The sequence below is a fragment of the Pelophylax lessonae genome (genome assembly GCF_965119305.1).
Source record: "Pelophylax lessonae genome assembly, chromosome: 12".
In the NCBI taxonomy this organism is placed as follows: Eukaryota; Metazoa; Chordata; class Amphibia; order Anura; family Ranidae; genus Pelophylax; species Pelophylax lessonae.
The window spans coordinates 215,725,957-215,752,910 of record NC_138779.1 but is presented as its reverse complement, the minus strand read 5'-3'; the positions used below and the strand labels follow the sequence as shown (position 1 = coordinate 215,752,910).

Genomic DNA, 26,954 nt, shown 5'->3' with positions numbered 1-26,954 from the left:
AAATATGTAGCAGATAACAAATTGGCCTAAAATGATGAAAAAATTAGATTTCATTTTTTTTTAATTGGGAATGTTATATAGCAGGAAGTGAAATATATATATATATATATATATATATATATATATATATATATATATATATATATATATATATTTTTTTTTTTTTTTTTTTTCAGAATTGTTGCTCTTTTTTCGTTATAGCACAAAAAAAAAGAAAAAAAAAAGCCTGCAGAGGTGATAAAATACCACCAAAAGAAAGCTCTATTTGTGGGGAAAAAAGGACATTACAGTAAACCCCCGTTATATCGCGGTTCAGTTTTCGCGGTCTCGGTATTTTGCATTTTTTTTTTTCTGTAAGACCTATTACTATTGTTTTATTAATTTAATCATTGTTAATTCAATATTTTTGTGTTTTCCATTGCTCTTGCTCTCAGTATCTTTTATGTGTTTAAGACCCCATTCACACTACCGTGACTTGTCCGGCGACTTGGCCGCCGGACAAGTCACGGTCCATGCAGTGGTACGGGACCCGTTCTAATAGGAGCGACTCAAGTCACTCCGACTTAGAAAATAGTTCCTGTACTACTTTGGGGTGACTTGGTAGCGACTTGCATTGACATTCATTATATGAAGTCCGTGCAAGTCGCGCTGAAGTCGCGGTGCACGTGATTTCACAGGTCGCCCCCGAAGTCGTGGCGCGTTAGTGTGAACCAGCACTAAATGTGTTTCTATTGTTTTAAAAGTGTGTTTAAAGACCTTAAAATGCTTTTAAGAGTACAGTGAAAGTTATAAAAACATGCCTAGGGTGTATTTAAATAGGGTCATTCTATTTAGCGGATTTTCACTTATTGCGGGTGGGTCTGGAACATAACCCCAGCGATGGAGGGGGGTTTACTGTAGTTGTATTTGGGTACAGCGTCGCACGACCGCACAATTTTTCGTTCAAGTAATGCAGTGCCAAATCGCAAAAAAATGGCCTGGTCATTAAGGGGGTAAAACCTTCCGAGGCTGAAGTGGTTAAAAAAAGCTAATTTAGTTTATTTACTGAATAAGCTGTACTTTTATTTCAAGCATAATTATTTTAGATTCACTGCATTTCATCTTCCCAGTTTGCCAAACAAACTTTCAATTTCTAGACCTACTCAACACTGATTTAATATTATTATTTTTATTATATATATTATTTTAACTTTTCCAAAAATTTATTTTTTCCAGACAAAAAACAGGGGAATTTTTTATTTTTTTTCCCATGGCTTTGAAATTTTCTGAAATTTTACATCTCTAGGCATGAGTCCTAAAGTGGAACATATATTCTTTAATAAAGAACATGAATTTTTACCTCTCTCTTATGGGTAAAGTTCTGCAAAAAGTCTACCGACCAGAAACATGGAAATCTCTCATCTGCAATCTGATCATATTACGGAAAGTTTGCATTATATCTTATTACTGTAAATGTAAGGGAAGTGAAATTGTAATAGCAATAGGTTAATGTAATATTTTGGCATGTTAACATTAATGTTGCAGTAATTGGAAACTTTGTAACAACATTGTCAAAGAAATAATCATTCTCATAAATGACAATCACATATCTCAGGTTGCTCAACCAACCGCCTTCCAATTTCAGGAACAAGGAAAGGATGTGTAGAAAGAGGTCCACTGGTTTCAAACATCTAATTCTCTTGGGAAACGAAGACTTTTCCCATCTCACTAACTGAAATAAAAACTGAAGGATGTGTTGTAAGAGTAGAAGATGACCCTTTCTAAATACTTCATTTTCAGGAAATACCTGTAAGTCCTAACGGGAACTGTAAAGCCTTCTTAGAATGGAAGGTAAGGCTGTTGTTCATCATCAATGCAGTGTACGGAAGCCATGGCTGCTATGGTGTAGGAGCCAGTGGTGGCTGGTGCTCCATGGGTTGGGGTTGAGGGTGGCGGCAGACGGACCTGACCACAGACCACAACCGCACCACACACCATACCCCCTCCCGGTCACCGGCTCACTCACCCCGTGTTGCCCCTGGACTGACATGTGGAGGAGGTGGCTTCCCCCTCCGTGTCCCCCTTCATTGGTCGGGCTTCCCCTGCGTCTCTTCCCTCCTCCTCCTTTGTCAATAGTATGGCTTCTCCTTTCGGCCAATTGGGAAACGGGTCTCAGGACCCCCTTCCTTATTGGCCAGGAGGAGAATCCGTGTGACAATAGCAAATATTCATTCTCTATTGTCACACAACTGGGTGGGCTCAGGGCGCAGTGCTCTGCACCCCGAGCCCACCCTTTTTTGAAGCCTATTAGAGCCTCTGGCTCTAATCACGTGCTTAAAAAAAAAAAAAATCCCCCATCGGAATCCATGCATCCGATGACCTGCATGTAGATTAGGGGGCCGGACGCATGGATTGGGGAGGGCACCCCTGTGCCCCTAATGGACAGGCTGCCACTGGTAGGAGCCCAACAACCACACCGGTTTACCCATACATCTTATGGTGAGACACAGTGGCGGCTGGTGCTCAGTAATTCAGGGGGGGGGGGGGGTGGCAAACCAATGCGCACCCCCCGGTGAGTCAGTCAGCTGGCAGGCGACACGTTCCTCCCCCCCAACAGTCTGTCTCCTTACCTCCTCCTTCCTCCTGTCTGAGCTGGGGAGTGCTTGATGGCTGAGCCGCTGTCCTTCTCCTCCAGCCGGGTTTCTTCTGCCTCTTCCTGGCCAGTAAGATCGCTTCTCCTTTTGGGAAATCGGGAAAGGGGTCTCACAACCCTCTTCTTGATTGGCTGGGAGGAGAGTCAGTGTGACAATAGCAAATATTAATTCGCTATTGTCACAAAACTGGGTGGGCTCAGGGCCCAGTGCTCTGTGCCCCAAGCGCACCTTTTTTTGAAGCCTATAAGAGCCTCTGGCTCTAATCACGGGCTTCAAAAAAAAAAAAAAAAAACCCATTGGAATCCATGCTTTCGGTGCCCTGCATGTAGATTAGGGGGCCTGATGCATGGATAGGGGGGGTGGTGCCCCTGCGCCCCTAATGGACGGGCCACCAATGGTGGGAGCCCAACAACACCGCTTTACCCATACATCTTATGGTGAGACAATTGGCTACATGCCATGAAGATACAGTATTATGGCAGTTGTTCATTGTGGACAGGGCTGCTGTTAGAAATCAAAGGGCCCCATACAGCCTACCTGACAGGGCTGACCTCTGAAAATATCAAATTATATTTTCACTAAAATGCCACAGCCACGGTGCTATGCTTCACAGCCACAGCAGAAATTATACCCCCATCCAACAAGACCCATTTAATTGAATAGAGCTGCTCTATAAGCAGGGGCAGACTGGCAACTTTCGGCCCAGGGGGCAAGTACAGACCAGAGGCCCATGGTGCAGTGACTCGGCCCCCCTCCCACTTTTCCTCACCCCCCCTCCCACTCTCTCATTCCTCCTCCTGACCCCCATTCCAAGCTGAAGCCCTGCTCCAGATACTCTCTACTTATCGGCTGAATCCGGGTTCCTGACCTGGCCAGCAGTGGGAGGTTGGGGGGAGCTGGGACAGCTTGGTTGGGGCTGGCCGAGCACAGGGATGGTGGGAACCCCTCATAATAGGCACAGAAGGTGTACAGACCCGGGAACTCAGCACAGGGATGGTGGGAACCCCTCATAATGGGCACAGCAGGTGTATAGACCCGGGAACTCAGCACAGGGATGGTGAGAACCCCTCATAATGGGCACAGCAGGTGTATAGACCCGGGAACTCAGCACAGGGATGGTGGGAACCCCTCATAATGGGAACAGCAGGTGTACAGACCGAGGAACTCAGCACGGGGATGGTGGGAACCCCTCATAATGGGTACAGCAGGTGTACAGACCCGGGAACTCAGCACAGGGATGGTGGGAACCCCTCATAATGGGCACAGAAGTTGTACAGACCCGGGAACTTAGCACAGGGATGGTGGGAACCCCTCATAATGGGCACAGCAGGTGTACAGACCCGGGAAATTACCTTTAGTGTAAGGAACATTCTTTACACTGACCTCTAAAAAAAAATGATTTACTTAAGACATGGTTATCCTAAATATAATGCAGAAGCACATCAATAATCTGGTTTGGAAGTGATTGAATTGTTAGTGGAGTAGTGAAGTATCCCTTTAAATCAGTAGCAGAAATACCATAGAGGAAATAAGAGAGATTCTTTCCTAATTTTTTTGAAATGTTTAATTCAGTCTATCAGACTTATTTCCACATAAGAGTCAATACATAGTCTATGTACATCACATTATAATCTGTACAATAGGGGGATCATTTCCTATAGGAGTCATGGTTCTCCACTCCTCGGAGAGTGTTCACTTCAAACAACCAATCGTGTATCGGAAATGGTAAAAAAAAAAATAGGAGCTTGAACATGATTGAATGTTTAAAGAAGCATGTAGCTTAAAACAAGTTAGCAACACAGTTACCAAAAAGAGTTAAACAACAGTTAAAATAAAACACTTACATTGTGTATTTTTCCTATATTTCTCAAGACAAAATAGTTTGTCATTTATTCCAGCAATAAAAGATTGAGACTGGCCACAGATGTTACAATCTGATCGTAAAGACATCTATAGAACCACCAACTGCTCACCTGCTTGATTTGATATCAATAGAACGCAGTGTTTAAGTAGACCCACACACTGCATAGTTGGTGGTAAACGCCAAAGAGATTTTACAGAGATTCTACGATCACATTGTAACAAGTCTGGACAGATTGACATGTAGGATATTTACAAAGCGAACACTAAGGGGTCCATTTATAAAATAAATCATTGGACTGATGTGCAAGCATTTACCATGAAGATTTCTAGCCATATTGTGCTCAATACAATGATTTCCTATGATCTTTAGCTCCATCTAGTGGCCAAAATGTGATTATTTTTTTTCTGAAATACCTCATTAAAGATAATACAGTAAAAACTTGGATTGCGAGCATAATTCGTTCTGGAAACATGCTTGTAATCCAAAGCACTCTTATATAAAAGCGAATTTCCCCATAAGAAATAATGGAAAATCAGATGATTCGTTCCACAAGTCCTTCAGTTTATAGTCTATATACAAAGATTATAGCAATGTGATAAGTTGTGTAACCATAAAATGTCCATCCACAATATGCAGCCTTCCCAAGGGAATTAGAAGCAAAATCTAGCAGAGCTACAGAATATAAGAGAGATGAGAGGAGCCTCTAAGTGTAGCAATATGGTTACATTTAATGAAGGTTCAACATTTAGCATCTCACATGGTTGATGATTAAAATAGGCACACCTAAGTATGCAGGCATCCGGGGTAAAGCTGTCCACATAGACCATCTTCTGAACCATCGACTCTCACCACTGTTAGTCTGCAATCGTGACCGGGAAGAATAGCCTGCAGTAGAGTGATCTGAAAGTGAGGCTTTGAATCACTCGTGGAGTGCAGCGGGGAAGGGATGATGAAGATGGCTGTGCAGAGGACGGTCTATGTGGACAGCTTTACCCCGGATGCCTGCATACTTAGATGTGCCTGTTTTAATCATCAACCATGTGAGTTTCTAAATATTGAACCTTCATTAAATGTAACCATATTGCTACACTTTAGAGGCTCCTCTCTTCTTTTTTATACATGACGCTACTTGTATATCAAGACATCGCTTGTATAGCAAGTCAAAATTTATTTAAAAAATGTGCTTGTCATGCAAAGCGCTCTCAAACCAAGTTACTCTCAAACCAAGGTTTTACTGTACTTGATTATGGCCACTAGATGGAACTGTTGGCCCTAGTGAGTCTCAATCTCCCCCATCCGTTACTAAGTATAAATATTTTCCCCAAAAGTCTCCCTTCATTGTAACCAATTCTTCCCTTTTTCAAAATGAATTAGGTTAAAGGAGTAAAGAGGAACAAGATACATTTGTTCTAAAAAGTATATTTTTAATACATTAAGAAAAGGAAATAAACAAAAACAAAGCAATGCTTTTAGTTTTCCACAAACGAAGGCGATATATAATCTATGAAACCGAGTGTTCTAAATGCTAAAGAGAAGAGAAAACAATTAAATAAATAAGTAAAATAAACCAAAAAGTCTTGACATGGTTATGTTTTATTTAGTTTGATTTAAAGAGAACCTGTCAGCATGGCTATTACCTGGCGAAGATGAGCATTGGCTAAGGCTGTGGTGGCTTCTAGGGGCTAGAGGCTGTGCTGGTTTTGCTAGTTCCAGGATACTAAAGGTCATTGGATTTCTGGGGTACTATTGCTATGAGAGTTCTAGGGTGTTTAAGGTTATGCTAATTCCAAGGTACTAAAGGCTGAACTGCCTCGAGTATGCTACATGCTGTGCTAGTTCCAGGCTACTAAAGGCCACGTAAGTTCTAGGGGGTAAAGGCTATGCTAGTTCAAAGGTGCTTAAGGCTGTGCTAGTTCTAGGGTGCTAAAGGTTGAGCTAATTGGGAAGTCCTAAAGGCTGCACTGGTTCTAGGATGCTAAAGGCTTTGCTAGTTCCAGGCCACTAAAGGCTCAAGGAACTCCCAGCAACCTAGTAAGTTCTGTCCTCCTCCTTGCCAGGTGGGTTCTAGCGGGTCAAGGCTATACTAGTTCTAGGATGCTTAAGTCTGTGCTAGTTCTAGGGTGCTAAAGGTCATGCTAATTCTGAGGTACTAAAGGCTGTGCTGGTTCTAGAAAGCTAAAGGCTGGGCTAGTTCCGGGTTACTAAAGACCCTGTGGGTTCTAGAGGGTCAAGGTTATACTAGTTCTAGGGTTCTTAAGCTGTGCTAGTTCTAGGGTGCTAAAAGCTGTGCTTGTTCCATGGTACTAAATGCCATGTGGGTTCTAGGGCGTCAAGGCTTTACTAGTTCTTGGGTTCTTAAGGCTGTACTAAAGGCTGTGCTGGTTCTAGGATGCTAAAGACTGTGCTAGTTCCAGGGTACTAAAGGCCATGTGGGTTCTAGGGAGTCAAGGCTATACTAGTTCTTGGGTGCTTAAGACTGTACTAAAGGCTGTGCTGGTTCTAGGATGCTAAACACTGTGTTAGTTCCAGGGTACTAAATGCCATGTGGGTTCTAGGGGGTCAAGGCTATACTATTTTTTGGGGAGCTTAAGGCTGTGCTAGTTCTAGTGTGCTAAAAGCTGTGCAATTCCAAGGTACTAAACGCTGTGCTGGCTCTAGGATGCTAAAGCCTGTGCTAGTTCCAGGTTACTAAAGGCCATGTGGCTTCTAGGGGGTCAAGGCTATGCTAATTCAAAGGTGCTTATGGCTGGGCTTGTTCTAGGGTGCTAAAAGCTGGGGTTTTCCTGAGGTACTAAAGGCTGTGTTTATTCCACAATGCTAAAGGCTGTTCTAGTTCCAGGTTAGTAAACACTCCCTGCTAGTTCTGAGGTACTAAATATTATGCTAGTTGCAGGGCCTAGAAGCTGTGTTAGTTCCAAGGTTCTAAAGGCTGTGCTAGTTCCAGTCTACTAAAGGCTATGCTAGTTTGTTTTAAGGACTAAATGCTGTTTTAGCTTTAGCCTGTGGTAGTTTCAGGAGGCTAAAGTCTGCAGTAATTTTAGAAGGCTAAAGGCTATGCTAGTCCACAGTCATAGTACATCAAGGAAGCTCTGTCCCATAACTAGCGCTGCTCCAGTGGAAGCCTCCAACCCAAGATGATCACTACAGCTGTGTAGACAGGTTCTCTTTATTTGTTACTTGGCCATTGGACTGGCAACTGAGTCCTGTCTTCGCCTCTCATTAACAGTTGCTGTGCATTCCTCTTCGTCTTTTGCACGTAAGGCAGTTGTCAATAAAGGGATAAGAAGGTCAGTTGTGTTGTCCTCTCCCTTGTGTAGACATGCCATGTAGTGCAATAGGCTCTCACAGTGCCCCCTCCGCTATGCAGATCAATTCAAAACTACACAGCTGCCGCCATGATTCAGTACCTGTGGAGCACTTGGTGAGATGACATGTCAATGCATAGACTTTGGGCCAAGTTCTCCTGGAGACCCTTTAACCTGATTGTTTTCTTCTGGCTCTAATTCACAACTGGATGGAGGACTAACTAGATATTGTAAAAAAATGTGACTGTGCTGGAAGAGTACGGACATTGAAATGGGTTTTCGATCTGTCCACCTTTAAAAAAAAAATTGGTTTTATCTTCAGGTAGTTAAAGAATGAACGCATTTATGAAGGTCGTGTTTAGTGGTGGTGAGATTTATATACAGTGCTGAAGTCTCTCAGTCCCCAGGGGGGACATTTCTGGATGTCTCTGTACAAAGTTTGGATCTTTATCCCGCCGCTTCCTCTTGTGTCCACATCAACTTTGGGAGGTGTCAGGCATCGATGCCTGAAATATTCACCACGTGGCTCTTGTCGGAGGTCCCCTTCCTATAAAGATAAAAAAATTATGTAAGTGTGGAGAATTGGGCAGCCGCTGTATGTAAACCCTAATAATGGACTTCTCCTGTTTAGTCCCTTTTGGTCCATTAAATTTACCCTTGAGGCCCCTTGAACATGGGTCTTCTGTCATCCAGGCCCCAGATGACAGAGCCACAGCCTGCCTTAAACTTTATCAGACTGCCTGCAGTGGTGCTGGATGCTGCATCGGGTGCACTAATGTGCCAGGAGGAACATACTGCATCTGGGCAGGGTACCCCATGTGCAAGGGTCTTGAAAGTGTTGTGGTATATCTGTTTAATAAGTACAAAAAAAACCTGCCAGAAATCCAGAGATCTTATAACTTCCTGTGATGCAGTGTCAAAAGTTATATTGTTCCCAGTTATCTTTGAGGCCTACAGAATACCCCCCCCCCTCCTCCCCACCAATGCTATGGAGAAGAAGGTAGGGGGGTCTTCTTTTGACTTAGGTGACCTCGCTGCTCCTCCAATGGCACATGTGTCAAACACAAGGCCCGCAGGCCGAAGCTGACTCATCAGGGCAATTTTTGTGACCCTCGTATCTCTCCTGCAGCTGCGCCACTCCCCTAGTCTCAGCAATTGGTACTAAAGAGGATGACAGAAGTCCTCCACCAGATCCATCAGCAGTAGGCAACAGAGAGGAGGACATAACTCCTCCTCCAGAGCCTGCGCTTCTCTATGCAGCCACAGAGAGGCTTGTCTCTACCCCCACCACCCTCTCAGCAGTTGGTAGCAGAGAGGAGAACAGAACTCCTCCACCAGATCCTGTGCTATTTCATGCAGCCATGAAGAGGCTCGCCTCTGCATCCCCCCCCCATCTCAGCAGTTGGCAGATGAGGACAGAACTCCTCCAGATCCTGCGTTTCTCCATGCTGCAGTGGAGAGGTTTGCTTCAAACCCCCTGTTTCAGCAGTCCACAGAAGGGAGGAGGACAGAACTCCTCCTACAGATCATGGGCCTCTCTGTGCAGCTGCAGAATCCCCTCGTCTACACCTCCCCTGTTCTCAGCATTCAGCAGGCTCCAGCCCTCCTCTAGTCTACCTCCAGATTTTGCACTTTCTGCTTCCCAACTCTGCCCTCAGATTCTTCCTGGCAGAAGCACTAGGTAAGGGGGTGGGGGTGCAATGTGATGTAAGGGAGGGTGGGGAACTCTTGACTTTTGATGATGGGGGGGGGGTGGTGGTGCTCTGGGTATCTAGTCTTACAACTGGCACTTTAAGGGCAACCATAATGCTGATGCGGCCCATGTTTAAATTGAGTTTGACACCCCAGGCGTACAGGTATAACTCCGACACTGAATTCTGAATGATCTCAGAAGCTTCTTAAATGGTTGCCAATGACACAAGTTCAGAGACTGAAGCCACAAGCTCAAATTCCGCGTCTACCGAGTCTAACGCTGGCAGTGAAGACTGTACAACACAATTTAGAATTTTGCAGTCAATCATCCCTTATGGGTCGTCACAAATTGAAGGGACCTTCCTCTAAACCAGGTTTTCTCAACCAAGGTTCCGTGGAACCCTAAGGTTCCTCCTGAGGTATCCCTTATGGGTCATCACAAATTGAAGGGACCTTCCTCTAAACCAGGGTTTCTCAACCAAGGTTCCGTGGAACCCTAAGGTTCCTCCTGAGGTATCCCTTATGGGTCATCACAAATTGAAGGGACCTTCCTCTAAACCAGGGTTTCTCAACCAAGGTTCCGTGGAACCCTAAGGTTCCTCCTGAGGTATCCCTTATGGGTCATCACAAATTGAAGGGACCTTCCTCTAAACCAGGGTTTCTCAATCAAGGTTCCTTGGAACCATAAGGTTCCTCCTGAGGTATCCCTTATGGGTCATCACAAATTGAAGGGACCTTCCTCTATACCAGGGTTTCTCAACCAAGGTTCCGTGGAACCCTAAGGTTCCTCCTGAGGTTGCTAGGAGTTTCTTGAGAAATGGGCAATTTCTGCCTCTCAGATAAGTTCCAATGACACCATTGTTCCTTTTAGCTATCTGTAAGGGGGTAATTCTTCCCAATGATGACACGAGTAAGGAGCATTCTTCCCACTGACTGTCACACTAATGTGTCATGAGTTGTAGATTTTCTAATTTTAGCAGGGGTTCCCCGAGACCAGAAATGTATTTTAAGGGGTCCTCTGTGTTTAAAAGCTTGAGAAAGGCTGCTCTACACATTGCTTATTTGCTGTAGACATGGAACTGTCCATGGTGCTGAGAGTAGGTGTGCAGCAGGTGGTGAAGATGATGGAAGGAAACTTACTTGAGGTCGTCTTCCAGCTTGACCCTCGGCACCGATCTACCCAGTACATTGGTGGACAGGAACATGAGGAAACCACGGCGTCTCGTTCTGTAACAAGTCAGGTCAACGGCCAGCAGAGTCCCCAATATTATAAGCAAGATGATCCCAGCGATGACACCAGCTCCAACACCACGAGGAGCGTCTAAAGAGACACACAGAGGTCAGTTTGAAACCCTGCATTTCTTTAAGTGATTTGCAGTTATTAAATTTCTTATTAAAAAGATTTAGGCCCCGTTCACATACGAGCGACGCTACTTCCAGGGGCGACCTCCGAGGTCGCGGTGCGAGCAGCGCGCCGCGACCTCGGAGCGGCCGCCACGGACTTCATAACATTGAAGTCTATGGCGGTCGCCTCCGGGTCGCCCCAAAGAAGCTCTGGACCCTTTTTCTAAGTCAGAGCGACTTGTGTCGCTCCTATTAGAACGGGTCCGCAGCTTCCCTATGGAAGGCGACCTGGTCGCCTTAGTGTGAACGGGGGCTTATTTTCATTTATTATATTTAGTTTATTAAAAAAACAAACAAACAAAAAAAACATTAGATACAAAGTTAAAACTTTAAAACATGATCATATAAGAGCCGGTTCACACTGGGGCGACTGTGGGTCGCCGTGGGTCGTCTGCCATAGATTAGCACGGGACCTGTTCTAATAGGAGCGACACAAGTCGCTCCGACTTAGAAAAAGGGTCCTGTACTACTTTGGGGCGACCTGGAGCGACCTGCATTGACTTCAATGATATGAAGGGGGGGGGGGGATTTACTAAAACTGGAGCATGCAAAATCTGGTGCAGCTCTGCATAGAATCCAATCAGCTTCCATCTATGGGAATAAAAGGGGAATGCTACATAAGTAACCGGTATACTTGGAAGGTGTCTAATCGAGGTGTAATGTACACAGAATAAGCGTACCGATAACTTGCAGGGTCAGGGTTGTGCTTTCTTGTCCTAAGCTGTTGGTGGCGTAGCAGGTGTAGTTCCCTTCATCGTCCTTGGCCAGGTCGGTGATGGAGAGCTGAAGACCATTGGAGCTTAAGATGTATTTCTGTCCATCATGGCTGACCACCTCTTCTCCCCTGCAGGCAGCAAGGCTAAAATTAGCTTTGTATTCAAATTGCTGACCAATCTGTCCTTCAATAGGATAGATAGATAGATAGATAGATAGATAGATAGATAGATAGATAGATAGATAGATAGATAGATAGATAGATAGATAGATAGATAGATAGATAGATAGATAGATAGATAGATAGATAGATAGATAGATAGATAGATAGATAGATAGATAGATAGATAGATAGATAGATAGATAGATAGATTAGATTATTTGGCTTCCACATGCATGTATCCAAGTCTGTTTATAGTTTATATATGATTAGAAATTAGATTGTAAGCTCTTCAGAGACTGATGTGACTGGCTCTGTGATCTCTGTACAGCGCTGCGGTATATGTCAGAGCTATATAAATGTATAATACTAAATGTGCGTGACTGCAGGGAGACATTAGAGTGTAAGCTCCTCTGGTGCAGAGACTGATGTGACTGGTTCAGTGTTCTCTGTACTGCACTGCAGTATATGTCAGAGCTATATAAATGTATAATAATAATAGTGTGTGACTGTGGGGGGATATTAGAGTGTAAGCTTCTCTGGTACAGAGACTGATGTGACTGGCTCAGTGTTCTCTGTACAGCTCTGCGGTATATGTCAGAGCTATAAAAATAAATGTATAACAGTAATATTATGTGTCTGTACCAGAAGAGCTTACACTCTAATGTCCCTCCAGAGACACATAATATTACTGTTATACATTTGTTTTTATATCTCTGACATATACCGCATTGCTGTACAGAGAACACTCAGCCAGTCACATCAGTCTCTGTACCAGAGGAGCTTGCACTCTAATGTTCCTCCACAGATACTGATGTGACTGGCTCAGTGATCTCTGTACAGCACTGCGGTATATGTCAGCGCTATATAAATGTATAATAATAATAGTGTGTGACTGTGGGGTGACATTAGAGTGTAAGCTCCTCTGGTACAGAGACTGATGTGATTGGCTCAGTGTTCTCTGTACAGCACTGCGGTATATGTCAGAGCTATAAAAGTAAATGTATAACAGTAATATTATGTGTCTGTGGTGGGGACATTAGAGTGTAAGCTCCTCTGCTGCATTGATTTGTATATAGAACATTGGTCCTATGCTCTTTATACACCACAGTGGAATAAACCATTGTTATGCCAACAAATTAAAAAAAATTGCCATGGAAAGGCTGGAATGTGTTGGTCTGTCTCCATCGGCACCCGTCTATACATGGGAACTTGAAGGGTATTTACTTTTTCCAGACGATCTCGGGCTTGGGGTGTCCGGTCACAGAGCAGGTGAATGAGGCGTTGGATTTGGAAGTGATTTTGGGAAAGGGTTCCTCAAAGCTGACTATCGGAGCCGCTGAGGAAGAATAAGAGAAAACCACGGTTAAAGCCAGAACTAACGGATTATATGGTCAAATTTTAGGTGGAAGAAAAGTCAGAGCCTTACCATTAACAGTGACGGTGACGTTCTTGTACTCGATCTCATTGCGTTCCCGGATGTAAGCTTGGCAATAGTACATCCCAGCATCTGACAGCTGGATCTTGTCAATGGTCAGGGTCCCATCACGGGTCGCAGAGAGATGACCTAAGCAAAAAAAAAAAAAGTCACAATTTTTAATGTATATATAATAATTAATAATTATTATAATAATAATAATTTATTATTAATGTATATATAATTATTTATTACAGACTGGATACACACTTGGTAAAGCTGAGCTCCAGGCAGATATAATAAATACAAATCATTATTATTTATGAATAAATCTTTTTTTTTTTTTTAATTAATCAGTATAAATATCTGAATTTGACTTGAGGGTCTCTTTATATCACAGAATTTTCACATAAGGTTCAAACATTTTTGTAATTGGATTCAGTTGAAAAAAATGTGCAAATTCTGGGTGAAAGTTGTGTAACTCTTGGGTGAAAACATTTATAAAAATAGATCCCTTAGGGGTCTACAGTGAACCCCCGTTATATCGCGGTTCCGTTTTCGCGGTCCTGGTATTTCGCGTTTTTTTCTGTAAGACCTATTAATATTACTGTATTATATTAATAATTATGAATTAAATATTTTTGTGTTTTCTATTCCCCTTCTCTCTCTCTTAATATCTTTTATGTGTTTAAATGAGTTTCTATTGTTTTAAAAGTGTGTTTAAAAACCACATTCACACCTGAGCGTAGCGTTTTTTCGCGCGTTTTTACCGCGATTTTTACCGCGATTTACAGGCGTTTTTTCAGGCATTTTTTGTGCAGGCGTTTTTAGATTGAATAGAAACCAGTGGAAAACGCCTGTAATCTGCCCAAAAAGAAGCTCATGTACTTTTTTGAGCGTTGGGCGTTTTGCTTACAGCGTCAAAACGCTCAGATGTGAACAGGGGCCATTGAAATGAATAGGATTTGTCTTGTTGGGCGTTTTGAGAGCTGATCCTAGAGCAGAAAAACTCCCCAAAAACGCCCCAAAACGCCTACATGTGAACGAAAAATGCTTTTAAAAGTACTGTAAAAGTTATAAAAACATGCCTAGGGTGATTTAAATAGGGTATTTCTATTTTGCGGATTTTCACTTATCGCAGGGTGGGTCTAGAAGGTAACCCCTGCGATGGAGGTGGGTTTACTGTAGTTATAAAACATTCATTGCACGAATGTCAGAAGCAATTTAAATGAGATGTCCTGTATTTTGTATGCTTGTATCATCTCCATCTAGTGGCCAAAATTCAGTATAGTTTTCTCAGAAAACTATATTACATTTTGACCGCTAGATGGCGCTGATGTGGCCAAAATGCAGTATAGTTTTCTCAGAAAACTATATTACATTTTGACCACTAGATGGCACTGATGTGGCCAAAATGCAGTATAGTTTTCTCAAAAAACTATATTATTATTATTATTATTTCAGATACTTATATAGCGATGTCAATTTACGCAGCGCTTTACATATACATTGTACATTCACATCAGTCCCTACCCTTAAGGAGCTTACAATCTAAGGTCGCTAACTCACACAGTAGGGCCAATTTTTTTTTTTATACAGGATCCAATTAACCTACCAGAATGTCTTTGGAGTGTGGGAGGAAACCAGAGTACCCGGAGGAAACCCACGCAGGCACAGGGAGAACATGCAAACTCCAGGCAGGTAGTGTCGTGGTTGGGATTCGAACCAGCAACCCTCTTGTATTGCATTCTGACCACTAGATTGAGCTGATGATACATACATTAACCCCTTGCTGCCCAGCCTCAGCATCCCTTTAACTGAGCTATTACACCCCGGGTGAGCAGCAAAGTCTGCCTGATTACATGACCACTGTGATCCACCATCCCAGTGGTCTCATGATCGGGAGCACTATTGGTTGCAGAAACTGTTCACCCTGCAGGTAAATGTGCAGCATTTATGCTCTGTCCCTTTAAGTGGATATTTTCACTGGGTCAGAATATCAGACTGACCTGGTAAGATTGGGACGGGCATGTCATTGCGGAACCAGGTGATCTGAGGTGTAGGGATGCCTTCCACAGCGCACGGCAGCTTAGCGACTGAGTCGGCGGCAAATTCTTTCTTAAGCGACACATCCTTCACAAAAGTTGGTTTCTCTGTATAAAAATACAATGAAAAGAGTGAAATATGAGTCAGCATAATCAATGTAACATCTACAGACAATGCAGAATGTAAAAATAGGTCTCAGGTCACATGTAGATTGAAAAAAGAGATCTCAGGTCACATGTAGAATAATAGCTAAGGTCTCAAATCACATGCAGATTGAAAACCGAGGTCTCAGGTCACATGTAGAGGTCTCGGGTCACATGTAGAGGTCTCAGGTCACATTGAGATTGAAAATAAAGAGGCCTCAGGTCACATGTACTGTATGTAGCTCCTAGTTAGGTTGGTAGGATGTAGGTACATTTTTTTTGGCTCCTCTGTTATTAGTGGGGCAGTTGTCGATTGCTTCTGGCTGTTCTGGCTTTCACAGGCTGCGGGTTTGATTGATCTCCCCTGCCTTCCAGAGGCTTCTGGAACATAGAGGCTTGAGCAAGGCAAATCTCAGCCTGAATATTTATTGTGCTTCAGCCACCCAGAAGGTGGTTGGAGCAACAGGTTTCTTTCTCTTGCCCTTGTTGGAGGGAATCCACCTATCTGGGTGGGGGGGAGTCCACCCCCACCTACAGCTAACCTGAGCTCAGCCTTTTTTAATAGAGGTCCCAGCTTTGGAAGAGCTGGGGGGGGGGGGGGGGTTATTTCCCAAGATCTCTGTTTGGAGCTAGTGGGGGATTCCTTACTTCGGAGTCTGGCCTGTTGAGCTTATTGAAGTGTGTCTGGGGATACTGGGGGGGGCGCCCAGTGATCCTGTGGCACTATGAGTTCTGACCTGAGACCATGGTTCTGGTAACTGTGTGCGGTATCCCTTGGGGGACAAGCCAGTAGTATTCCTGTCAAGGATAGCGCCCATTTGTACCTGTTCTTGCATTGAGACTTTCAGAAGGACTTAGCAAGGTGGAGTGTCCTTCTGTAAAGAATTAGGAAATCTGGAGTATCCCAAGAATCCTAAAAGACATCCCCCCAGCTGATTATTGAGCAAGAGTGAGTGGAATGATTCTTGTGCCTGGCTGCCTCTGAACTGACTCTGGGGAAGAATCAGTTAAATCAAAGCAGTTCCCATGGGGGTAGTGCTACATGTAGATTGAAAGCAGGGGTCTATTGTCACATGTAGAGGTCTTAGCTCACTCATAGAGGTCTCTGGTCATATGTAGAGGTCTCATCTCACACATAGAGGTCTCATCTACCACATAGAGGTCTCATTTACCACATAGAGGTCTCAGGTCACACATATAGGTCTCATCTACCACATAGAGGTCTCATCTACCACATAGAGGTCTCTGGACACATGTAGTGGTCTCATCTCCCATATAGAGGTCTCTTCTAACACATAGAGGTCTTATCTACCACATAGAGATCTCAGGTCACATATAGAGGTCTCATCTCACACAAAGAGGTCTCTGGTCACATGTAGAGGTCTCATCTCACACATAGAGGTTTCTGGTCACATGAAAAGGCCTTAGCTCACTTATAGAGGTCTCTGGTCACATCTAGAGGTCTCAGGTCACGTATAGAGGTCTTACGTCACATGTAGAGGTCTCATCTGACACATAGAGGTCTCAGGTCACGTGTAGAGGTCTCTGCTCACTCATATAGGTCTCAGGTCACATAAAGAGGTATTATCTCAAACATAGAGGTCTCAGGTCACATGTGGAGGTCTCATCTCACATGCAGAGGTCTAATGTCACATATAGAGGTCTCATCTCACACATAGAGATTTCTGGTCACACGTAAAGGTCTCAGCTCGCTTATAGAGGTCTCTGGTCAAATCTAGAGGTCTCTGGTCACATCTAGATATCTCAGGTTACATGTAGAGGTCTCATCTCACACATATAGGTTTCTGGTCACATGTAGAAGTTTCATCTCATACATAGAGGTTTCTGGTCACATGCAACGGCCTCAGCTCACTTATAGAGGTCTCTGGTCACATCTAGAGGTCTCAGGTCACGTGTAGAGGTCTCTGATTACATGTGGAGGTCTCATCTGACACATAGAGGTATTGGGTCACGTGTAGAGGTCTCTGCTCACTCATATAGGTCTCAGGTCACATAAAGAGGTATTATCTCACACATAGAGATCTCAGGTCACATGTACATGTCTCATCCCAAACATAGAGGTCTCAGGTCACATATAGAGGTCTTATCTCATATATAGAGGTCTTAGCTCACTCGTAGAGGTCTCAGGCTACATGTAGAGGCCTTCTGGTAACACATAGAGGTCTCAGCTTACTCATAGAGGCCTCTGGTCACATGTAGAGGTCTCAGGTCACATGTAGAGGTCTCAGGTCACATCTATGTTACCACCCAAATTAGGATATGCACCAGATACAATAATGAATAAAATGAGATTTTTTTTTTTTTTTGTTGTATCACTTTGTAATAAAGGAGGCAACAAAACAAAAATGGTTTTCATTTTTCTTTGCCCACCTGCAGTGTATCACCTGTAATTTACTGTATGTTTGATGCAGGCAGTGGATACTATAAAGCAAAATGTAAAAATTGGCAACCCCCCCCCCCCAAAAAAAGTGCCCCTTTTCCCACTACTGCCAGTCCTCTGGTATGAACTGCCCCACAGTGGGGTAGAACTTACGAATGATTTTGATTTTGATCTCGGAATTTGTTGTCTCTCCGGACTCCGACTCGGCTTGACATTTGATAATACGGTCAGGTTCAACCTTGGATGCCGTTACTTGCAGCGTTATAGTTGTCTCATCGATGTGTTCTTTTTTGTACCGCTTTGGTTGATCTTCGATCTCCTCATCATCGTCACCGCTAAGCCATTTCATCGTTGCCTCCACCGATGCTGTGGAAAAAAAAAGTTATCGAAATCTGAACAGGACAACTTTAAATTTCCCGACTGCAAACCTGTAGAAAAGTGCGGTTCCCGATCATGTGATCACCACGAAGGCCATTCATGATAATCTCATGAGGTCGTTTACCGACACTGCTAGATGTGATCTGGGCACTTAGGCTTCAATAAGATTTGGCCATGAAATGGTTAAACCAAATGTTAGCAGACTTTTAGCAAGCTTTGACACATTTTTTTTAATTGGATTAAATTGGAAACAATTTGTAAATCCTGGGAAAAAGTTGTGTGACTCTTGGGGGAAAACATTTATAAATAGATTTCTGTAGGGGGTCTAGTTATTTAACATTTGTTGCACGAAGTTCAGAAGCATTTGTGCAAGCTGAATGAAATGTCCTGTATTTTGTGTACAAGGTTAATTTAGCCTCTATCATCAGCTCCATCTAGTGGCCAAAATGCAGTACAGTTTTCTCAGAGAACAATATTGCATTGTGGCCACTAGATGGAGCTGCTGATGATACAGGCATTAACTCCATCTTGCCCAGTGTTGTCATTCCTTTAACCGGGGCTGTCCCTCCCATTGGGTACACTGGACCCAGGCAGCACTTGGAGAGGGGCAGCAAATTGACTTCCAAGATTTTGTTTCCAGCAGTTTTGTGTGTCATCAGTTTGCGGCACGTTACGGGCGGCATTTCCTCATCTCATACTGCTGCCCGTAGTGCAAACTGATGAGTATGAGGAGGCGGAGTGTCTCACGTGATCGTGGTGTGCGCAATGAAGTCAGACATCAGCGCACTCCATCTAATGCAGGGCAGGCTGGATCTTCTAGGGTGGGGGCGCGCAAGATGGGTGTTTGGTGGACTGTTCCGGTGGTGAGTTATGGAAGAAGATAACAGTATATATAATATTTTCCAAATGTTATATTTATATAAAATAATGGATGGGCCTTTTGTTGGGTGTCATTTTTTTAATTTAGGGGGGGGAGGCAGCATTTTCTTTTTGGCCCCAGGCAGCACAATGTCTTGTTCCAGCCCTGCATTTAACTGAGCTATTATGCTCCCAAGAGGGGCAGGAAGGTCTGTTCCGATCACATTGTCTAGTTCAGGGGTCTCCATATGTTCTGAGGGGGGAGATTTTTGCTGGCACATAACGCTCCGGGGGGGGGGCACGATTTAGTATGTTCACCCTGTCTAGGTGACTTTATCCCAGCACTGCCATCTAGTGGCCAACGTGCAGTATACTTTTCTCATTGAGATATTTCGGAAAATGATTCTGCGTTTCAACCACTAGATGGAGCTGAAGATACAAGCATTAACCCCTTCTCGCCCAGCCTTGGCATCCCTTTAAGTATAATGTACGTTGGATGAATTTTTCTTACATTTGCATATAAAGCTCTGATCCTTTCCCAGAAAGATCTCTCCATTGGATGGAATGATTTCCACTCGGGGTTTGGCACAATACCCTGGAAGACACAAAAATAATAAATATCTTGAAACAGTCTCACAATAAGGACCATATGAAGTTCAGAGGGGGGAAAAAAAAAACAACAGTAATTCTTTGTAACCTTTATGAGCCTTGACCTGGCCACCTGACAACTCTGGCATCCAGAGTCGCCCAATGGAATTGAAATGCAAAATTGAAACTCACCCCTCGGCATGACCCAATAATTTTTCATTCTCATAAATACTAGAAAAAACGCTGTGATGTGACCTAAAGCTTAGGCCAATGCTTACATGTTACCCGGCCAGCGGGAGCCTTGTGGACCATACAAGTCATTAAAGACTGCACAGCCCAATTTATGTTTCAGATTTGCAGGTACCTTTAAAATGCGATTGAAACGCTGTAGCGGAATTTTCATTAAGAGTAGGGATGAGGGAAGCGACTTCCCCGGTGAACCTGATTTTGCCGCAAAAATGGCAGTTTTTCATTCAACTAAAATTTTAAGGGGAAACTCAGTTTCACTCATTGAACTGCTTAGGTGAAATTTGCTGGAATAAAAGTTCTACCTTTTTTGTGAACGTGACATTCACTGAACATTCCTTGCAACTGTATCTTCCTTTGATTGTGGGCTCGTTCACAAGTGAGGTTGGGGGGGGGGGGGCTGTAAAACCCTGTGGTTGAGCTGTGCTTTTACTGCCCCCCCCCCCCCCCAATGACTACCCACTTTAGCTAAAGAAGCAGTGTCGTGGATGTAAAGCTTTGTGGCTGCGGCAGGAACTATACCCCCTGTTGCTTTTGGCGGGGGTGGCGCCTGCTGAACATGACACATACAAGTGAATAGGGCTACTCTGCAAGTGCCCTGCAATGGCGTGAAGGGTCGGCACAAGGGGTGGGCAGGAGGGACGGCTGCCCTGGGCATGGTGGTATCATGTGAGGCTGTGGGGCACAGTATCATGTGAGGTGAGGGGGCACCAGAAGGGGTATTTGTGTTGAAAGGGGCAGCTGTGGGGTAAGAATTTTGGGGGGTATGTGCTAGGAGCTGTGATTTAGGGGTGATTTGTGTTGGGAGGGGGATGGGAGAAGTGGATTTGTGCTAAGAGGGTCAATTTGGGGAGATTGTGCTAGAAGACGGTGACATGGTAGAGGAGATTTGTGTTTTAATTTTTTCATCATTTTAGACCAATTTTTATTCTGCTACATAAGTTATTAGCAAAATTGATTGCATCTACAAACTAGGGGAAAGATTTATGTTATTTTTTTTTACTAGTAATGGTGGAACTAGTAATGGAGGACTGCGACATTGCAGCGGACAGATCGGACCCCTAACTGACATTTTTGACACTTTTTTGGGGGGGGGGGGGGACCAATGACATTACTACAGTTATCAGTGCTACAAAATATGCACTCTTACTGTCATAATAACATTGGCAGGGAAGGGGGGTTAACCCAGGGGTGATCAAAGGGTTAAGCGTGGGCCTAGGGGAGTGATTCTAACTGTGGGGGGCGTGGCTTGTGAAATGACCATAGAGACATGTGATCCTATATAGAAGGATCACAGGCGCTCTGTGATCATTTCAGAGAGAAGAACGGTCAGATGTGTTTACAACAGCTGACCGTCCTTCTCTCTCAGCGGGGAGAGATCGCGGGTGGCCGGCGGCAATCGCGGCCATCGGCCCCGTGCATCGGTATCCCCGCTGCCTAGTGGGCACGGGAGCGTGCCGCTGCCGGCGTGCGCTCACCCCCAGCACCGCGCTCACAACCGGTTTGTGCAGGAAAGCCAGCCTGCCTCAGAAAAACTGCAACGGGCGGTTGGCAAGTGGTTAAAGTATATATGATACAAAGTGTAGATAGATATATATCAATAAAAACAGAGGAATGGAATCTGAACTAGAGCAATAAAAAGCTTTAAAAAATCCATTCTTCTCTTCTTATTCAGCCCCGAAGAAGGGGGACTCTTCCAACCCCCCAAAACGGATTTCCCGGTGAATGGAATCCCTATGTTGAGTCTATTCTCCAACTCTTCTGTACGGACTCTTTAAGGGTTTGCAGAGCAAGAAACGGACCAGAGGAAGCATTTAAGGAAACTCGTTGCATCAAAAGTAGGTTAACTACTGTAGGAAATACTTTCAGGAATTCTTTCCTCTTTTTTAATTTTGGATGGCGGCCAGTACAAGCCTCGATCGGCGTATTGTGCTGCTTGTCCTGCCGCCACTCTTATTCTGTCCCTCCACGTGGGCCGAGCGTCTGATGATGTTTTCATTCATTGAGGCTGATTTACTAAAGCACCGGAGAAAGTTCACCTCGTTCAGCTGGGTTGGACAAGCGGCCAGTTGCGAGCAAATTAAAATCTTATTTTTCTATCATTCTCCCCTGTACGTGGTTGGGTGTTCATGGCCAACCCAACATCTTGCTAAGTAAAAATTCAACACTATTTAAGTAAATGAACACCATTGCCTGCAAGTTTATAAAATTGATGATAGTCTGTAATTTGACTCCTAAATATGTTTTAATTTGCTGGTGGTCGCAGGGGTGCCATGGAGACTTCAAAAGCTTTTACATCAAAATCTATAGTTCTTGGTGGCCAGCCGGTCCAACCAGAACTGATATTCAGCTTTTCAGATGCTGGGGATTTCAACCTTCAGACAGTTTCTCCTATTTATGAGTTCCCAGAGCTGCACACCTAATATGCCTATTGTGAGGAGTTCCCACCATCCCTGTACTGTGTTTCCGGATCTGTACACCTGCTGTGCCCATTATGAGGAGTTCCCACCATCCCTGTGCTGAGTTCTCAAGTCTGTACACCTGCTGTGCCCATTATGAGGGGTTCCCACCATGTCCCCAACACTGCCACCATCCATGTAATGAGTTCTCAGGTCTGTACATCTGCTGTGCCCATTATGAGGGGTTCCCACCATCCATTTAATGAGTTCCCAGGTCTGTACACCTGCTGTGCCCATTATGAGGAGTTCCCACCATCCCTGTGCTGAGCTCCTGTGTCTGCAAAACCTGCTGTACCCATTATGAGGGGTTCCCACCATCCATGTAATGGGTTCCTGGGTCTGTACACCTGCTGTGCCCATTATGAGGGCTTCCCATCATCCCTGTGCTGAGTTCCCAGGTCTGCATACCTTCAGTGCCCAATTTGAGGGGTTCCCAAAATCCCTGTGCTGGGTCTGCACACCTTGTGTACCCATTGTGAGGAGTTCCCACCATCCCTGTGGTGAGTTTCCAGATCTGTATACCTTCAGTGCCCATTATGAGGGGTTCCCACCATCCCTGTGGTAAATTCCCAGGTCTGTATGCCTTCAGTGCCCATAATGAACGGTTCCCACCATTCCAGTGCTGAGTTCCCAGGTCTGTACACCTAGTGCACCCATTATGAGGGGTTCCCACCATACCTGCAGTGAGTTCCCAGGTCTGTATTCCTTCAGTGCCCATAATGAAGGGTTCCCACCTTTCCAGTGCTGAGTTTCCAGGTCTGCACACCTAGTGAACCCATTATAAGGGGTTCCTACCATCCCTGTGCTAAGTTCATAGGTGTGTACATCTTCGGTGCCCATTATGAGGGGTTCCCACCATCCCTGTGCTGAATTCCCAGGTCTGCATACTTCTAGTGCCCATTATGAGTGGTTCCCACCATCCCTGTGCTGAATTCCCAGGTCTGTACACCTCCTGTGCCCATTATGAGGGGTCCTCACCACCCATGTGCTGAGTCTCTAGGTCTGTATAACTTTAGTGCCCTTATGAGGGGTTCCCACTATCCCTGCGTTCAGTTCCAAAGTTTTTTTCACCCACTGTGGCCATCATGATGGGTTCCCACCATCCCTGTAAAGGCAACTTACAACTGAAATATCACTTTTGGGTGAACTGACACTTTAAATAGATAACCCAGAATCATTGGATCACAAATCAAAATGTAATATAATAATGATAAAAAAAATTAAAAAAAAGGAAAAATATGAAAGAGATCCAAAATGTGCAGTTTTAAATTATACACCATACAGATGTAATTTTGTATGAAAATATATAATTGTATGTTTCATCAACAGCTAACTAGAATGATATGCTGTAACCCATAGCAACCGAAAAAAAATAATTAGCATCCAATTGCATAAATAAAATTGAAACCACAGCAAACCACTGAACAAATAAATACCAAATCACTATCAACCTACCCCAATTATAGAATAAAACACATTAGGAACCAACCACATGCTTGCTAACCTTTGCCTGAGAAATACCTGAAAACTGAAAAACTTAGTGGATTTGGTATTAACTGACAAATTGACAAGATGTAAATTTTGAAGACTGGCAAAAGAAATCTAAATGTGCAGAAGAAAGGTAACAACTGTTAAATCAATATCATAGAGACATTTTTATATCAGAGATATTGCCATGTATAATAATTCCACAAAGTATTTATCTGACTGGTGAAATATTACTACATATAGTAATCCCACAAAACTCCAAATTGAAGATTAGCAAAATTACATTTTTAATTGTGAGCAAAAGTAAGAAAGAGAAAAAAAAATTGGAAAATAAATATAAAAAAGATAGAAAAATGTATTGGACAGGTGAGATGTTAGAGATATTGCTACATATAATAATTTACCAATATTCCAAACTGACAAACTAACAACAGATGACGATGTGAAGACTTGTACAATTAAAATTTTTAAGTTTAAAACTTCAAAAGTTTAAAAGAAAGAAAGAAAGAAAGAAAGAAAGAAAAAGAAAGAAAGAAAGAAAGAAAGAAAGAAAGAAAGAAAGAAAGAAAGAAAGAAAGAAAGAAAGAAAAAGAAAGAAAGAAAGAAAAGGAGGGAGAGAGAAAGAAAAGGAGGGAGAAAAAAAGAAAGAAAGAAAGAAAGAAAGAAAGAAAGAAAGAAAGAAAGAAAGAAAGAAAGAAAGAAAGAAAGAAAGAAAGAAAGAAAGAAAGAAAGAAAGAAAGAAAAGGAAAATTAATTTAGTGAAGAAGATGGAAAAATGTACCCGACAGTCAAGATAGAAGATATTTTGCTACATATAAAAATTCAACAAAACTCCAAATTGTCAAAACTAACAACAGACTGCGTTTCGAAGACTCACAAAATTTTAGAATTAAAATTGCGCACACAAAAAAAAAAAGAAAAGAAAGAGTGGAAACTGAATTGAATAAAAAGATAGAAATATTTATCTGAGAAATTAATGATATTTCTACATACAATTATTCCACAAAATTCAAAATTGACAAAACTAACAATGGACTACATTTCGAAAACTCGCAAAATTAAAATGTTAAATTGCGTGCCAAACAAAATCAAGGAACAAAAAAGTGGAAAATGAATAAAAAGATAGAAATATTTATCTGAGAAATTAAAATATTGCTACATACAATCATTCCAAAAATTTCCAAATCGACAAAACTAACAATGGACTATGTTTCAAAAACTCGCAAAATTCAAATTTTAAATTTTGTGCCAAACAAAATCAAGGAAAAAAAGTGGAAAATGAATAAAAAGACAGAAATATTTATCTGAGAAATTAAAATATTGCTACATACAATCATTCCACAAAATTCCAAATTGACAAAATTAACAATGGACTACGCTTCAAAAACTCTTTTTGAATTGCAAGCCATAAAAAAAGCAAGGAAAAAAAAGTGAAAAATGAATAAAAAGATAGAAATATTTATCTGAGAAATTAGAGGTATTGCTACATACAATAATTTCACAAAATTCCACATTGACAAAACTAACAACGGACTGCGATTCGAAAACTCACAAAATTAAAATTCTAAATTTTGTGCCAAACAAAATCAAGGAAAAAAGTGGAAAATTAATTAAAAGATAGAAATATTTATCTGAGAAATTAAAATATTGCTTCATAAAATCATTCCACAAAATTCTAAATTGACAAAATTAACCACAGACTGTGCTTCGAAAACTTGCAAAATTAAAATTTTGAATTGCAAGCCATAAAAAAGCAAGGAAAAAAAAGTGAAAAATTAATAAAAAGACAGAAATATTTATCAGAGAAATTAAAATATTGCTACATACAATAATTCCACAAAATTCCAAATTGACAAAACTAACAACGGACTGCATTTCGAAAACTTGCAAAATTAAAATTTTAAATTGCAAGCCATAAAAAAGCAAGGAAAAAAAAAGTGGAAAATGAATAAAAAGATAGAAATATTTATCGAAGAAATTAAAATATTGCTACATACAATCATTTCATAAAATTCCAAAATTGACAAAACTGACAGGCAGAATGTTGAAAATGAAAAATTTGAATTGTATGTAGAAAAATAAAGGAAAAAAAATAAAAATGAATTAATTAAGACAATTTAAATGCATAAAAAAAAAACAGCTTTGGTCATAAGAAAGCATTGAGGAAAGCAGAAGATACAACTCCTAATTGATCAGAATATGAGCTAAGCTCACCTGAGGTTGCAAGGAAGAGCAGTAAGATGATGGAGCACCCTGGTGGGGACATGTTGAGTATCTTCTAGAGCTGCTGCTGGTGACTGTGGTGCATGGGGTCACCCCTATAGAATTTATACCCTGGTGTCCAGGACTCTGCCCTCTGCCCCCCACACTGCCCACTGGCCCCCTCCCCACCCAACATCACGTCCATCTCTCTGCTCACCTCACTGCCTTGTCATCTGTGAGTCTGCGAGGCGCCAGGGATGAGGACAACCGACTCCTGAGACCATAGGGGAGAGGAAAGGAGGGGGAGGGAAGAAGAGATGTCTGTCCTGGCAAGGAAGGAAAGGGTGCTTACATAGGACTCCAACTCCAAATGCAGAGACAGCAAGAAATGTAGAGACAGAAAGCTGACTCCCACTAGGCTGAGCAGTCTGCAATAGACTTGTCCTAACAATTCCCACCACCCCCACGTCCACTAACAGTGCGACTGATCTGAGAACACCAAGAGTCTCTATAGGATTCATGGCAAGAATGCCCCTTACATTGGTGGTCAGTGGGAAGAATGCCCTTTACATTGGTGGTCAGTGGGAAGAATGCCCCTTACATTGGTGGTCAGTGGGAAGAATGCCCCTTACATTGGTGGTCAGTGGGAAGAATGCCCCTTACATTGGAGGTCAGTGGGAAGAATGCCCCTTACATTGGTGGTCAGTGGGAAGAATGCCCTTTACATTGGTGGTCAGTGGGAAGAATGCCCCTTACATTGGTGGTCAGTGGGAAGAATGCCCCTTACATTGGTGGTCAGTGGGAAGATTGTTTCTTACATTAGGGATAAGTGAGAAGAATGTCCCTTACACTGGAGGTCAGTGGGAAGAATGCTTCTTACATTGGTGGTCAGTAGGAAGAATGTCCCTTACATTGGTGGTCGGTGGGAAGAATGTCCCTTACATTGGTGGTCGGTG

The 26,954-nt window shown here is 42.9% G+C and overlaps 1 protein-coding gene across 2 annotated transcripts; it reads right to left on the bottom strand.

Moving 5' to 3' along the window:
* Window positions 1-7,547: 7,547 nt before the first annotated feature.
* Window positions 7,548-26,257, bottom strand: LOC309568033 (neural cell adhesion molecule 2-like). Of its 2 annotated transcripts, none has more exons than XM_082273611.1 (9): window positions 26,216-26,257; window positions 19,527-19,610; window positions 17,933-18,145; window positions 15,199-15,342; window positions 13,202-13,339; window positions 13,000-13,111; window positions 11,579-11,742; window positions 10,635-10,815; window positions 7,548-8,349 (listed from the first exon to the last, which is right to left on the bottom strand). In XM_082273611.1, exons 3-9 carry the CDS (start codon window positions 18,126-18,128, stop codon window positions 8,295-8,297), a joined length of 990 nt encoding a protein of 329 aa, XP_082129737.1. In that variant the 5' UTR covers window positions 18,129-18,145; window positions 19,527-19,610; window positions 26,216-26,257; the 3' UTR covers window positions 7,548-8,294. The 2 variants fall into 2 exon arrangements, with proteins under 2 accessions (XP_082129737.1, XP_082129736.1); XM_082273610.1 differs by lacking the exon at window positions 26,216-26,257 and adding an exon at window positions 26,011-26,086.
* Window positions 26,258-26,954: the final 697 nt, after the last annotated feature.

What these genes read in the sequence shown, in the direction of transcription:
- LOC309568033 (XM_082273610.1), bottom strand. Translation starts at nt 26,062, where the DNA reads ATGTCCCCACCAGGGTGCTCCATCATCTTACTGCTCTTCCTTGCAACC. An exon ending in GATCAAAATCAAAATCATTC is followed by an intron (nt 15,343 to 17,932) that starts GTAAGTTCTACC and finishes ATTTTTATACAG; the next exon opens with AGAAACCAACTTTTGTGAAG. An exon ending in CGTCACCGTCACTGTTAATG is followed by an intron (nt 13,112 to 13,201) that starts GTAAGGCTCTGA and finishes ATTCTTCCTCAG; the next exon opens with CGGCTCCGATAGTCAGCTTT.